The sequence below is a fragment of the Ceratotherium simum genome, chromosome X, assembly GCF_057802395.1.
Source record: "Ceratotherium simum simum isolate JZ-2026a chromosome X, ASM5780239v1, whole genome shotgun sequence".
In the NCBI taxonomy this organism is placed as follows: domain Eukaryota; kingdom Metazoa; phylum Chordata; class Mammalia; order Perissodactyla; family Rhinocerotidae; genus Ceratotherium; species Ceratotherium simum.
The window spans coordinates 39170262-39186078 of record NC_141940.1 but is presented as its reverse complement, the minus strand read 5'-3'; the positions used below and the strand labels follow the sequence as shown (position 1 = coordinate 39186078).

Here is a 15817-nt window from a genome sequence, read left to right as displayed (position 1 = left end):
CCAGAATTACCGAGATAATGTTCAAGTCTATTTGGGAGACATCAATTCAACTGCCACTAACTCCGTAAAAATATTTCCGATTAGGTGTTTGTGTTAGTTTTAAGGAAAATTGCACTAAAGTTATTTAATTTCCTGCCCTAAATCCCTGTGAAACACAACTGCAATGAGAGTCAATACCTTTTATGTTAGTTCAATATAAGAAGTAAATATTAACCATAGCATTCAAGGTAGTAAATAAAAAGATACGATAACATTCAACCATATAATAATTACTAATATCTACTGAATGCTCCCAAATCTTATATGGATATAACATGCATAAACTCTTAGCACGCATATACGTATGTTCATTTTCTTAATTCTTTGGTTACAAGAATATATTTATTTATATAAATATATTTATATATTTCTAATATTGTCGCATATTCTGTTGTATGGAGGATCTCTGTCCTGCGAGCAGGTGGAAGGCAAAGAACACCAGCAGCCCAAGGCGCAGCGACCAAAATTTGTTTCTAATCATTAACAATAAAAAGGGCCGTTCCTCTGAGATCCATCCGCTAAAAAAGTAGTCCTAGCTTAGGTCTATTTGTAATTGGCTTTGGTACTCACACCAATGAGAGTGGGACTGGGCAGGGAAGAGTAGTATCGACGGAAGGTGCAAGTGGACGAATAGAAAAGCTTCCCGGTTGGGCTCATGGCGTTCAGTCGACTGATCTGGAAGTTTCCCTCCCCCAAATAACTGAGCGTCACTCCCTCGCAGGTTGCTGGTGCAGTCTAAAGCTGTGGCGGAGTGATCCTCAAATTCCCCAGTGCTGGTGGGGAGGAGGCGGTGTGGGAGAAGAGAGGGAGGAAAGTAGATCTGTGGGACTTGAGTGAGGAAAAAGTTTGCAAGTCTGGACAGAAGGGAAAAGTGCTTCCGAGAGACCGGCTTTGGGGAGGGGAGGGGGGAGGGAAGAATAGCTGCTGCTTTTTTTTTTTTTTTCCTCCACTCTTAAAAAGCTTGTTTCTGCTCACCCAAACCGACCGGCACAATTGGGACACCCTCGCTGTCCCTCACCGGCTCTAGGTCTCTCCCAATAAACCCTCAAGATTATGTCAATTGGTCAGAGCCAGCCAGGGATTTCGTGCGGGTGCTGAAGGAGCTGCGGGAGCCGGAGAAGAATGAAACTGCGTGGAGTCAGCCTGGCTGCCGGCTTGCTCTTACTGGCCTTGAGTCTTTGGGGGCAGCCTGCAGAGGCTGTGGTAAGTCCTTCCTTCTACCTCCCCCCCGCCACCCCATCACCTTATTCTCACGCTGAAATCACTTTTTGTCCCTTTATCTTCCTTTCTCTTCGGCCTTGGCTGGGGAATTCAAATTTGCCTTCACTTGTTTAGGAAGAAACATTATTTACAACGCTGGTAACTCAAGCCTTCTGAAGTCCAAAGGAGAGATTGAAGTGTTTAAAAATAGGGCTGCTTGCTTTCCTGCAGCTAGCTCCTCCGGGGGCAAGAGCAGAGCCTGGCGTAGGGGACGCATGTTAATAGATCACTGGGATCTGGTGGGTATTTAAAACTTTTCATCCCCACCCTCTGCCCTTGGGTGTTTCCCTGCCTGCCGGCTAATCTTTTCACTAGTTGTAGCCAACCCACGCACTCTTTAAACTTTGTCTATAGTTTAATATTTTGGCTTTTCTAAGATCCAGCTTCCATCAAAGTGTTAAGCGTGCCCATGAAGTTCTTCCCTTTTACCCTTTCCTTAAGCAACGTGAACCTACCCTCACCTCTGGTCAGTAAAGCCTCTGTAGAGATTGTGTTCCCCTTTTGACATCCTTATTGCACATGCTCAGGTAACATACTAAGAAGAATGAGGTAAAGACGGCTGTCCTCAAGCTTCAAGTCTTCCGTGTCTTTTTTTTTTTTTTTAAATAAAGTTCTGGGTTTTTGTTTACGTTTTTTTTAAGCTTACTAAGGCACCTGAACAAATTGAGAATTTGCCCATCACCTATTTAAATGAAAATAATTCTCTTTTTTCAAAGGAGAATGAGGTTCTGATTTAAAGGAGAGTGGAGGAGGATGCACATGTGAAATGACAGAGCAAAAAGTTCCACTCAGTTTTAGCAATGTCGAATTAAAACCCCAGTATATCTCCTAGAAGAGTATCTGGGTAGTCCCACCCACTATCTTTTGGGGGATGAGAGACAGATGTAAAGGAATGAATGGCTTATCAGAGAAAATGTTATTCAGCCTGAAGCTCATAGTCCTTAATTTCAGTTAACCTCTAAAGAATTAAGTATGTGACAAATTATTTAAAAGTTATATTTGAGTGATCGTAATGGATGGTTTTAAAAATACTTTAATATGAGATCATGGCTTAGGCCTTCATATGGTTGAGTGACTATCAATTCTTTTTATGCAGTTGCTATGTTATAGCTTGTCTGGGTCCACCTTTAAGTTAGCTGTCTAGCTTCTCTATACACTCAGCATGCCTCAGATTACGTTGCCCTCCTATCCTCCAGAAAGTGTGTACTCAAGGTATGAAAACTAACTTTCATATTATTCTAAGCACAACATATTATGATAGCAAATCTGCTGAAAAACCATACATATCAAATATTTTTAATTACGCTTGTCATACTTTTTCCTCCTTCAAAGTAGGTAGATAACTTAAAATAGCTTTTTTGATGCAAAGCATCTTAATAAGGTAAGGTTTAGCCACTCAATAGTGCTACAGACCCTTGGATAAAACCACAGTTGTGTTGTTGAAAATAATTACTTTTAAAAACGTCTTCTTTGTGCTTACTGCTTGTGGCATTTGGCCCAGGGGCAAAGATTTCATGGCTGTTGGATTAAATATTTCTAATTTTTTTCTTTTGATGATGCTTTTAATAAATGTGCGCCAGATACCAATCATACAGGTATGTATAGCAATACTAGTCATCAATTTATATTAAATCAATTTATATTAAAAATGATATTTCTGTTTATGATTGACAAAACTTGGGAGCAAGCTTGGTTTCTTGGACTCTAACGATTGAATGTTCGTGAAGAAATTACAGAAGATACTGTGCAGTTTTTTTCCTTTTGTCTTCTATATAATTTTTAAAGAACATTTTATATCCCATTTTCCTGTCATTAGGTTATTGTGCTTCTATTAAAACTAGGGGTTTGTTTTTTCTGCTTCACACATCAATATCCTAGTTAGATGAATGTTTTAATCATCACAAAGATATGAATGGTATCTGCTCTCCATACCAGTGCTGGGGATATTGGTGACCTTTTCTAGAGTAAACTGGATGATAGTGGGGCTGGTTGTTGACTGAAGTAGTCTAATATTGGAACTTTTATATCAGGAAGAGCATTACTACTTAAATTGCTTTAATTTTTCATAGTTAAGTGATTTCTTTATCTCTGAAGTCATGCCAAATTGAAATATCACAAATACGTGGAAGAATTTTTTAGGTAGAGTGTTTATTAGATGAAATAAAGTAACCCTTATGCTGAAAGGTTAGCAATAAGAGAAAAAGGCAGCTTTAGGTTGGAAAGGTCATTTCTACTGATGGAAATAATGTATTTTTATGTAAAGGTGATTATATCTATACTGACTTGCTGTCAGTAGGATATGCACTTAGATTTATGGATATGGTGTGTAGAATTATACTACTCCTACTATACAAATGTTAGTAAGTTTTTTTTGTGCAGTAGAGTGGATAGGTTTCTCTAATTCAAATGTACTATCTCTCTTGTGATCAGTGGCAACAACTCATTAAGGGTAGTAGTGTGGTTTGTGGCCATGGGACAGTTTTTCCTCTATGAAGTATACTGCTCTATAGGAAGAATTTGTCAGCATTGTTATCATAACTTCTATTCTTGAGTATTTACTATGTGCCAGGCACTGTGCTACTATGGTAATATACATTATCATATTTAATGTTCACGACAGACCTGTGAGGTATATACCATTGTTATTCTCACTTTACACATCAAGAAGCTGCAGATCATAGAGGTTAAGTAACTTGCCAAAAATCACATAGGTGGTAAGTTGTGGAGCTGGAAATTTGAATCCAGGCAATTTGACTCCAAATTCTTTACCCTTAATGACTGTCCTATACTGCCTCCTTTGTATGTGGTCTATAGAGATTTATTTGCTGTTCAGAGTATTTGGATCTCTGCTACCTTTTATTTTGTTGCTGGGGGGGGGACGGACACAGGAGGTGAAATAGAAATGATAATGTGGATTACATCTCTTCCTGCTGATGTTAGGAGAAGCAGTGTGGTGTAATAGAAACAGCTCTGGGCTTAGAATAAAAAGACCAGAGTTTGATCTCTATATGTATGTCTAAAGATAGATAATTTAAAAGCAATCTAGAATCAATTGCTCATTGCAGGTTGTATGATTTTATACAATCACATATATAAAAAGTCAGATTTATAAAACAACTATAATTTTTGGTAGATGGTTATTTTGAAGAAAGATTTGCCTTCTTATTCTTTTAATTAGTCAGTTTCCATAATAATTTTAAATATACTGAACTTTTCAGGAGCATATCTATTGTGATAAAAGAGGGTATGTATATATGGTGGCACACTTTGCTTAAGCTGCCCAATTTTCTTTTGTTGTTTTTACTAATTTACCTACCCATCATATCCAATTCTATTCACTCCACTAGCTATAAAACTTCAGTCTTGCACGTATATTTATATGTATATGTATCTGTCCTGTGACTGTGTAACAGTGTGTACATTTATTTCCTTTGTTTTTATTTGGCTTTTGATGTCTATATATGCAATGCATAAGACTCTTTACCTTGAATTAACCTTGATAACTTAGTTAAGGTTGTGTCTGCCAGGTTTATCTACTGTAAAGTCACTATGTTTTCCCTTTGTAATTACAAAGTGAGCAGATCTTGTGAGACACGTAGGGTGATACGTGAGACAATGTAAATATCCTGTTTTTCATCATTCAAAATAGTTTTGCCCACTAATTTTAGCATCTATTGAGGATTCTTGCCTGAATAATTATTGCTGTGACATTTGCCAAATGGTGATTTTCAGTTTTCAACATTTTCTGCATATTTTAGTTTGATTCTAATGTAACAAAAAACTTTACCTTCTCTGATGTATATTTAATTAGTTGTGTATTTATAGCAGTATGGACTTATGGATATTTGTTTAATTCTATGAGTTATAATGAATTATGATATTTTTACTATTTTTTGCTGAAATTACCCCAGATTTGGCCAATAGGCATCACTTCCAGTTGGTTCCTGTGTCCTTTCAACATGTCCCCGTCTTTTTTTTGAGCATTCCCTTGCCTTCCGGCACCACAAGATGTTCTAGGCTCATTTTCGACTTTCCCTGCCCCAATCCTGGAATCAGCCATTTCTCTAAGAGCTATGATTCTTTTTATTGGATAATGGTGTTTAGAGATCAAGATCTGGTTGCTTGGCAAGCTCATTGCTACTGAGGTTTCATTGCTTCTACGCCTTCTCAGCAGACAAGACTAGGAAATATATGTATATATACACAGACACATACCCACTTCCATATCTGTTTCTTACAATCTCTCTTTGTATATATATGTATTAAAAAACATGAATTTGTACTGATACCTCTAATTTCAGGCCAAGACCAGAGAATAAACATAATCTTTGATGTTGTGGGATCTCACTGCTTTCTGGTATCTCTCCTCAGACACGTTTTGTGGGCTGTGAAGAGGTCTTTTACAGAGTCTTTAAGAGCTTGACTTCTGGAGTCAGACCTGGAATCTGACTGGTAGATGTGTGACCTTCAGCCAAGTAGTAACCTCTGAGCCTTAATTTTCTCATCTGCAAAAGGGGGCCAGTGGTACCTATGTCACAGATTGTTTTGAGGATAAAATGAGAGAAGTTATGTAAAGCATTTAGAATAGTAGTTGGCACATAGTATGCTCAATAAATTTTAGATTTCATTATTGTCATTACAATTGTTTATTGATGCGTCATTTCCTATTGCATTAGCTCTCAAATTCTCTGCCTGATTTTCAAGGCCTATCATGATCTTTCCCTTCATCCAATCTTATTTTTCATTACATTTTACAATATATTCCCTCCGTTCTAACCTAGGTGAGGTTTCCTATAATCCTTCGAGCACTACATACATATTTTGGCTCTCCATCTTGATTAAAATCCTATGGATCCAAAACTTTGGTCAATTTCAGCATAGTGTTTACATTCATTCAGCAGATATTTATTCAGCGACTCATAAGTACTTAAGAATTGTATTTATGTTGTTTTATTTCCATCCTCATGGATATGTACTCACCACAAAATCATTTTGTGCTAGGCGCTATTGATAAAACTGAATAAGATAGACAGGGTCCCTGCCTTCATGGCGTTTACATGCTGGTGAGAATAGATAAATAGTCCTTCTGTGAAACTTTCCCTTACTATTATATCAATTACTGATTTTACCTTTCTTTGAACATTTGTAATATTTAGTCTCTTCCTGTCTAGTATCTAAATGTATTTGATTTTACAAGCATTTTGTTTCATGGGATTTTTATCTGTTCTCCCTATTAGATTATATACTCTTGGAAGACAAGAACTATATATTTGTGCATTAATTCAACCAATTTACATGTTCATTTTGTCTGATAACAAAAGTAATACATGCTCAATGTTGGAAACTTGAAAAATATAGAAAATTGTAAGGAAGAAAACAAAAACCTGTCCACAATTTTATCAACAGCACAGAAATAACCCCTATTATTGTATTGATGATTTTCCTTCCTATGTATATAACCTTTTCTTAAAAAAGTAAATTGTTAGGGGCCGGCCCAGTGGCAGAGCAGTTAAGTGCCCGTGCTCCGCTGCGGTGGCCCGGGTTGGGATCCCTCGCGCGCACCATTGCACCCCCTGTCCAGCCATGCTCTGGCGGCGTCCCGTATAAAATGGAGGAAGATGGGCACGGATGTTAGCCCAGGGCCAGTCTTCCTCAGCAAAAAGAGGATTGGTGACAGATGTTAGCTCAGGGCTAATCTTCCTCACACGCACAAACACAAAGAAGTCAATTGTTAAAATAAAAGAAAGTTGGGATCATTCTAGATACAGTTTTATATCTTAATGTTTTTCCACTTATCAAGCGTTTTTCCATGTTATTAAAATTCTTAATTTTAAAAATATTATTTTAAGTGATTGCATACAATTTATATTTATATACACTACAGTTAATTTACCTGTTCAGTTTCATAGAATATAAATATATTTTGAAATTTCATGTTTATTTAGCCATTGTAAAAAATACTACCATGAACAATTTTTATTCCATATTTTAGTTTATTTTATTAGTACTGCCTCCTTCATAGGGAATTAGCGGGCTAAAGGCCATCAGTATTTTTAAAGCCTTTGGTATATGCAGTAGATTCTAACATTTAGAAAGGTTATAGCAACAGATAAATTATGATAGCTAACTTTTTTTAGTGGTTACTATGTTATACCCTGTTAGATAGATAATACTAGTCCCATTTTTATGTACAAGAAATCTGAGGCCCACAGGGTAGTTAAATAACCTGCCCAAGGTGACGCAATTATAAGATATTGGGCCAAGATTTGAACCAAAGCAAAGAACTAGAACCTGCTCGTGAGATTTTCCTCAGTCCCTGTTTCATATATGATAGGTAATACAGAAAAATAATGTTGAAAAGTTGAATAATTCCCACTGCCCTTTCTATAACCCTTTCCTGTGACTGGTCCCTTGACTTGATTCTAAAGATAGGCTTATCCTGGGCCCATCTTTAATAACTCTTTACTATAATTTCCTAGGCCAGTCATCCTCAAGGGCGTAATTTTTAATTTTGTGAACCGTGTATCATCCTACATTTCTCCCCTGGATAGAAGATGGAGCCTGCCTTCCATGAATACCTCCTCCACTGACCTCGTCCTGGCTATTGCAAGGGCATAACATTCTCCAAACCCACTGACATTCCCCCTCCCTTAGAAGAGTTTTGGAATGCATCTGAAATGGGAGTCCTTTCTGCTCTCTCTCCAATCCCCTTCACCAGTCCCTATCCCGTAGATGCCTATGAAACTTACACTTAAATGGCTGTGTCTTTGCCTACTGCTGTCCGTTACTTTCATCTCTCCCTTAGTGACACTCCAGAACCTTCCCCCCATTAATTGCTTATCTATTTTTCCCAATTTGAGGTGATGCTATTCCAGCCCCTGTCTCCTTTTTTTAGAAACAAACTTGTAAGTATATACGGAATGAGAGGTCCCCCATCCATTTTGTATCACTCCCACTTTACCTTCTCCTTGTTTTTCCTCACTAGCTAAGTGACTTTATTGTCTTAATGCCAGCCTTGTAGCTTGTGCAATTCAAATGCGTTCCTCTGCAAAATCACAAACTGTTATGCATTATGGCTTTTCCAGGTGGCATTGGAACAGCTGGACTTTAAGCTTCTGAATGATAGGGATCTGCTTTTGCCAAATTACTTTCCAGAATGGTTTTACCAATTATATTCCTATCGGTAGTGTATAAGAGTGCCTATAAGACAATCTTAATAATGTTTTTTTCTATCTAGTACAGTGACTGTGGAATTGATGCTCAATTGATTGCCAGTTGGTCGGCTGATTTGGTCCTATCCTCTAATGATTTTCTTTTGAAAATGTAATCATTCCATCATCTCATCCCCTTCTGACAAGAGCAACCATGGAACAGAAGTAATTTTTGAAAATATATTCTCTGTGATTAACATTATAAATGAACCACCCAGCCACTTAACTAAATCTTCATTACAAAGATTTGTTTTTAATAGCAATAATTCTTGAGGATTTTGGAGAGGCATCTTTAGTGTGATCTCTGATACATAGGCTCCTTTCGTTTTAACAAACCAGATTCTCATTTTATGCATCAATGGTTGATTTATTTACCTTCATAATCTGTCCAGGTCCAACTGCCCTTTGTTCCTTGAGCAGCTTCTGCTGGCCTTTAACCAAAAGTGTAGTTTGTGATGATACCTGTTACCTTGTTGAAATGGGAACCTTAAATATCTTGCTATTTACTAACCAAAGACAACCAAAGGCAAATCTTATATAAGAACAGGCTTTTGCTGAATTTAATTTTTAACTTATTTTTTTTATTTCACTGAATTTGATGTAAACATTAGATTTCCTTATTAACTTGTAGAAAGAGTTAAGCACCATTTATGAGCAAGCACTAGTCAGGTTAATGGAATAGTTTCATGACAGTAAATACTAAAATAGGACTGTGAGAAATTCTGTTGGCATTTGTATCATCTTATAATTCAGTCAACTAACATTCTTCCTGTATGTTCTGAGAACTGGCTGATTTGCTTCCAGAATTTCCTATGGTATGTATGACATTCGTGGAATATTGAAGGAGGTATTGGAACTTTGGGGGAGAAAACGGTATAAAGACTGGGACACTAGTGAAAAATTGTGTAATGTTTTCTGTATTTTGAGCTCTCCAGAACTTTGCTAAAAGAGGAGAGGTCCTTCTCTGTCTATAATTTCATAATCTAATTGATGTAGTAAAACATTTCAGTATGTGAAAGACAGGCATAATAGTGCCTATTTATATCAGATAGGTTGTTTTCTATTGCACGTGGTAGAAAACACTAATTCAACTGTCTTAACAATAAAAAAATTTAGATCACATAACAAGAAGTTTGGAGGTAGAGTATCTCTGAGGTTAATTAATTCAGCCAAATAATGACCCAGGTTCTATCTACTTTCTGCTGTGCCATACTCTACCTATCAGCCTACTCTCTCAGATTAGTGCCCCTCATACTTGCAAGATGGCTGCTGCAGTTCCAAGGATCATGTGCACACACCACAATGTCCAATAGAAGAAAAATATGTACTGTTCATTTGTGTCTCTTTTTATCAACAATGAAAACTTTCTCAGGAGTCCCACACCTCCACTCTGAAAACACCCCTCACATCTCATTGGTTCGAACTGTGCTTTATATATATATGTTTATACCAGTACATTGGCAAGTGGAATAGGACCATAAAGGCAAGAGTTAGACCAATGACTTACCCAACCCCTCCCCCCAAAGCACAATGCTGCCTGGAAAAGTTGGAGTGTGGGAACATCTGAATAAAATCAAGGTTGTTTTAGGAACAAAGAAATAGTTTCTGCTTCACAACCTCATGAGTTTGTCCTCAGAGTCAACTGAATAAAACATTTGTAAGAAATTGATGTATTTGTTAAATGTAAGATGTATTACATAATAGGGAAACTAATGTTTTGTAGAATTATATGAATGAAAGATACTATTTATATAAGACATTTTAGAGCTGGAGGGACATTAGGGATCCTTTAGGTCAGTGTTTCTCAAAATTTGGTCTGTGGACCCCTGGGATTCCTGAGATCCTAGCAGGAGGAACATGAGGACTATTTTAACAATAATATGAAGACTGTTTGCCTTTTTCACTGTGTTGACATTTGCACTGATGGTGGGTAAAACTGCTAGTGCAGTGTACCAAATTGTCCTAGTAGTTGTGTTCTTCATACTCTCAGGGGATAAAAAGCCAATTTTACTTAAGAGTGTCCTCAGTGTAGCATTAATTTTATTAAATCTTGACCCTTGAGTGCCCATCTTTTTAACATCCTGTATGACGAAATGGGAAGTATACATAAAACACTTCTGTGAGCTGAAGTAAGATCATTGTTTGTAGCAAAAGCACTTCTGTAGTTGTTTGAGTTATAGACTGAACTAGCTGATTTTTGCATGGAACACATTTTTACTTGAAAGAAAAACTGAGACAAACTATGGTTATTCAGACTTGGGTATCTGGCAGGCATTTTCTCAAAAATGAGCAAAGTGAGTCTATCCCTTCAAGGAAAACTACTGGCAATATTTCTTGCCAATGAAAAAATTTGAGCTTTTCAAGTAAGAATTAGTATTTTGGAAAACTTGTATATGCCACTGTGAGCTTGACAGCTTCCCAAATCTTAGCCTTTTCTAATGAGATTGGTAATTATATTAATGTGTATGATTTTTTGATATTTTATGATAAAGTATGTTAACATTTGGAAGTTCTGCAAATCTCAGTGAACTAATATTTTCCAAGTGACTAATGCATCATGTTACAAAATCACACGTGTGTAAAACATCCATTCAAAGGCAAGATAGATCAATGAGTTTTAATGTAATTGAGTACAAAAAGTTAATTGATAAGTTTTCAGATTCTATGTTGCAACTAATCTTAAAGACTCTGTTGGGGCCGGCCCCATGGCTTAGCGGTTAAGTGCACACACTCTGCTACTGGCAGCCTGGGTTTGGATCCCGGGTGTGCACAAACGCACTGCATGTTGGGCCATGCTGAGGCAGCGTCCCACATACAGCAACTAGAAGGATGTGCAACTATGACATACAACTATCTACTGGGGCTTTGGGGAGAAAAAGGGAAAAAAAAAGGAGGAGGATTGGCATGGATGTTAGCTCAGGGCCGGTCTTCCTCAGCAAAAAAAGAGGAGGATTGGCATGGATGTTAGCTCAGGCCTGATCTTCCTCACAAAAAAAAAAAAAGATTCTACCATTTGTAGAGCTCTGGCGTAGTATCAAAGAATATTCACAATTATCTTAAAAGGCTATTAAAATACTCAGTTTTCCAAGTATATAACTGCATAAAGCCAGATTTTCTTCGTATATTTCAACAACATATTGCAACAGAATGAATGCAGAAGCAGATATGAAGATCCAACTATTTCAACCAAAACAACATATTGTAACAGAATGAATGCAGAACAGATATGAAGATCCAGCTGTCTTGTATCAAGGCAGAGATTAAAGAGATTTGCAAAGAAATATGTAAAACAATCCCTCTTCTCACTATTTTGTTGTTTTGAAGATTTTATTTTATTTATTTATTTTTTTTTTATTTTTTCCCCCCAAAGCCCCAGTGGATAGTTGTGTGTCGTAGCTGCACATCCTTCTAGTTGCTGTATGTGGGACTCGGCCTCAGGATGAACGGAGAAGTGGTGCCTCGATGCGCACCCGGGATCCGAACCCGGGCCACCAGCATTGCAGCGCGCGCACTTAACCACCAAGCCACAGGGCCGGCCCTGTTGTTTTGAAAATATAATTAGTTTTCATAAAAAGCTATGATATATGTTGACATGTAATGATTTCATTATTGATACTTTTAAATGAATAAATAAATAATTATTTTAAATATTACTCAGTTTTATTTTCTGTGGTACATATTGATAGATATAACCCACATAAACAAAAGCTCTTGGGATACTCAGTGATTTTTAAGAGAGTAAAAGGGTCTTGGTACCAAAAAGTTTGAAAACCACTACTCTACAGAGACCAAATTCATCATTTTACAGGAAAGTGAAGTGATTGATGAAAGATGCAGCTAGTTATTTGCTGAAGCAGAGATGGAATTTTATTCCAGTCCTCTCTCCAGTGTACCACATTGATTTAAGGGTTGGTCAATTGGTAGTATGACTTTGTAATTTTATTCATCCTAGTAGATGCAGTTAAAATACCAAATAGAAAACAAAGATACTAGATTGTATTTGTATCTTTCTTACCATCTTCAATCCAATTGCCAAGTCAGAAACATTCTCGCTATACAAGCCGCAGCAGAGGAGATGCTGATTAGGAAAGACAGTGAGCCAGTTACAGTTATTTTTAGATACTAAATTGGAAAAACTATGAAACCAGTGTTCTTGTCATACATATCTTTGTGTTCACTACAGTGTATAGACTGGTTCCTTGTATATAGTTGGTTCTCAGTAGCTAGTTGTTGAATGAATTTTGAATTTAGAGGAAGGGTAGATTTATTTGGATACCACCAAGAGGCAAGACCCAGAATCAATGGGTTAAGTTACGGATACTCTCAATATCAATAATTTTCTAACAAGCTGTTTAGTAATAGGAATGCCCCATTATTGAAAGTGCTTAGAGAGTGAATGCTACCTTGTCAGCAATACCTATGAAGTCTCTTTCAACTCTAAAATTCTCTTGTTCTAGTTGTTAGAAGGAAAATTCTCTCTTATTGAGCTCAAATCTACCTCTCTATAAATTTTAAGCAACTTTGAAGCGTAATTGACATACAATAAAGTACACATATTTAAAGTGTATAGTTTGAGGAGTTGTGACTTATGCATATGCTTGTGAAACCATCAGTACCTTAAAAAATAATGAACATATAAATACCCGCAAAGGTTTTCATGCCTCTTTGTAGCCCCTCCCTCCCTTTCTACTCCCATCCCCCATCCCAAAGTGACCGCTGGTCTGCTTTCTGTACATTAGTTTCGTTTTCTACAGTTTTATATAAATGGAGTCATAGGTGTGTACACTTTGTTCTAGCTTCTTTCTCTCAGCGTTTGAGATTCATCCATGTTATGGCGTGTATCCATAGTTCATTATTTTCTTACTGAATTGTATTCCATCGTGTGGATATACCACACTTTGTTTTTCTGTTCACATATTGACGGACATTTGAGCTGTTTCCAGTTTGTGGCTGTTACAGGTAAAGCTGCTATGAACATTTTTATTTTTGTATTTTAAGAGTTATTTTGTTGAAGTATAATTTACATAAAGTGATATACACTGATCTTAGGTGAACAGCTCAATTATTTTTTAACAATTGTATACACTTTGGTAACCACCAGCCAGCTCATGATATAGAACATTTCCATTACCCTAAGCTTCCTCATGCCCCTTCCCTTTCAGTACCTTTTGTGTCTTCTCTAAGAAATCTTAAACCCCAAGGTTGCAAATATATAATCATATGTTTTCTTCTAGAATCTTTATAGTTTCAGATTTTGTCTGTAGGCCCATTTTTTTTTTTGTATATAGGTAACCAGTTGTTCCAGTACCATATATTAAAAAAAATAAAACCTTTTTTCATTGATTTTCTTTGATGGCTTTATTGAAAATTCATTGAATATATATGTACAGGTCTAGGTCAGAACTCACTAGTCTGTTCTGTTGATCTGTTTGTCTATCCTTATGCCAGTATCTCACTATCTTAATTATTCTGGAATTAAAACAACTCTTTAAATTTGTAGTATAAGTCCTTCAAATTTGTTCTTCTTCAAGATTGTCTTGATTACTGTCTTGGCTATTTATTCCATATAAATTTTAGATTCATCTTGTCAATTTCTACTAAAAAAACTTTTGAGATTTTGGTAGAGATAGCAAAATTCTATGGACCAATTTAGGAACAATTTAAATCTTAAAATTATTTATTTTCCCAATCCATGAACACAATACATCTCTCCATTAATTTAGATATTCTTTAATTACCTTCATCATGAAAGCCATGCACAGCATTTGTTCATTTTCTTCCTATGCATATGATTGTTTCTATGGTAAATGATATCATTTTAAAAATTTTATTTTCAGTTTGTGCTAAGATAGACATATAATTCATTTTTATATTGATCTTTTAATTCTAAGATATTACAATTTTTTTTCTTTTTTCTTATTTAAGGGTATGATGTACATGTAAAATTCACCCATTTTATTCACAGTTCTGTGAGTTTCGACAGATGCATGCAATAGTGTAAGTGTAGTCTATAATCAAGATACAGAACAGCATTGCTAAATTTACTCATTAGTTCTAGTAGTTACTCTGTATTTTCCATGTACATAATCGTATTATCTGCAAATAGAGTTATACGTCTTCCTTTCCAATCTGTATGCCTTTTTGTGCTGGCTGCCTTATTGCACTGACTGGGACCTCCAGTACAAGTTTGGTAGAAGTGGTAAGAGAAGACATCCATTTTTTGCACTCTATCTTTTGGGGAAGATATTCAGTATTTCACTCTTATGTTAGCTGTAAGGTTTCCATAATTACAGATTGAGGAGGTCCTTTTCCATTCCTATTTGCTGATATTTAAAAAAATATGTTCAATTTCATCAAGAAACAATTTGCACCTATTTAAATGATCGTATTGTCAGGAGCTCAGCTGAGCTGTTATGTGTCTGAGTAACCAATTAAAACAAGCCAAAATGAAAGTAACAGTTAAGCCTTTAATTGCTCACTGTGATTGTATAAGCAAGAAGCTAAACCAGAGAAAATGCCAACTCCCCCTTCCTTCCGTTTACATTTTTCTCCATGCAGTGGCTTCAGGTGGTTCAGCACAGACTTGGGGGTCAGGTCGTCTTATTGATGAAGGAACCTCAAACAGAAAGCTCCTGCGGTTTTATGGACCTAGGAGACTAGAGGAGGAAGAGGAGAAAGGCTAGGAGTGGAAAAGTACTAAGTACTGAGTCAGAGTAGAGAAAAGTGTCTTCAAAGTTTTACACCACTTGCTCTGCTGTGAACGTTGTGAACAAGACTTTGTGTGGACATACACTTTCGTTTTTCTTGGGTAAATACCAAGAAATGGAATTGCTGGGTTGTATCATAACTGCTAAATTGTTTTCCAAAGTGGTTCTACCATTGTACATTCCAATGTACGAAGGTTCTAGTTGGTCCTCATCCTCGCCTGCATTTCCTATTGTTGCTCTTTTTAATTTTAGCCATTTTGATGTCTGAGTATTGCCATCTCCTTGTAGTTTTCTTAAGTCACTTTTTTAAATTTATATTCAGTAAAATTTACTATCTTTGGTGTACTATTCTGTGAGTTTTGATAAAAAAATACAATCTTGTAACCACTGCCATAATCAAGATTCAGAACAGTTCCATCACCTCAAAATATTTTGTCATGCTGTCCCTTTGTAATTAGCCCCTCCACCTACCCACAGTTCCTGGCAATCACGCATCTGTTTTCTGTTCGTATAATTTCACATTTTTCATAATGTCATACAGATTGAATCCAGTATGTAACTTTTGGAGTCTAGCTTTCTTTTTCCTAACATAATACATTT

At 36.4% G+C, this 15817-nt stretch overlaps 1 protein-coding gene across 1 annotated transcript in view; it reads left to right on the top strand.

Annotated features, from left to right (window-relative positions):
* The first annotated feature begins 812 nt into the window (after nt 1-812).
* The window catches only part of COL4A5 (collagen type IV alpha 5 chain), a 228084-nt gene continuing 213079 nt past the window's right edge, over nt 813-15817 (top strand). Inside the window, exon 1 of the mRNA XM_004440476.3 lies at nt 813-1242. Within this exon, the coding sequence (XP_004440533.1) occupies nt 1162-1242 (81 nt within the window). The 5' untranslated portion in view covers nt 813-1161. The remainder of the gene's footprint in view (nt 1243-15817) is intronic.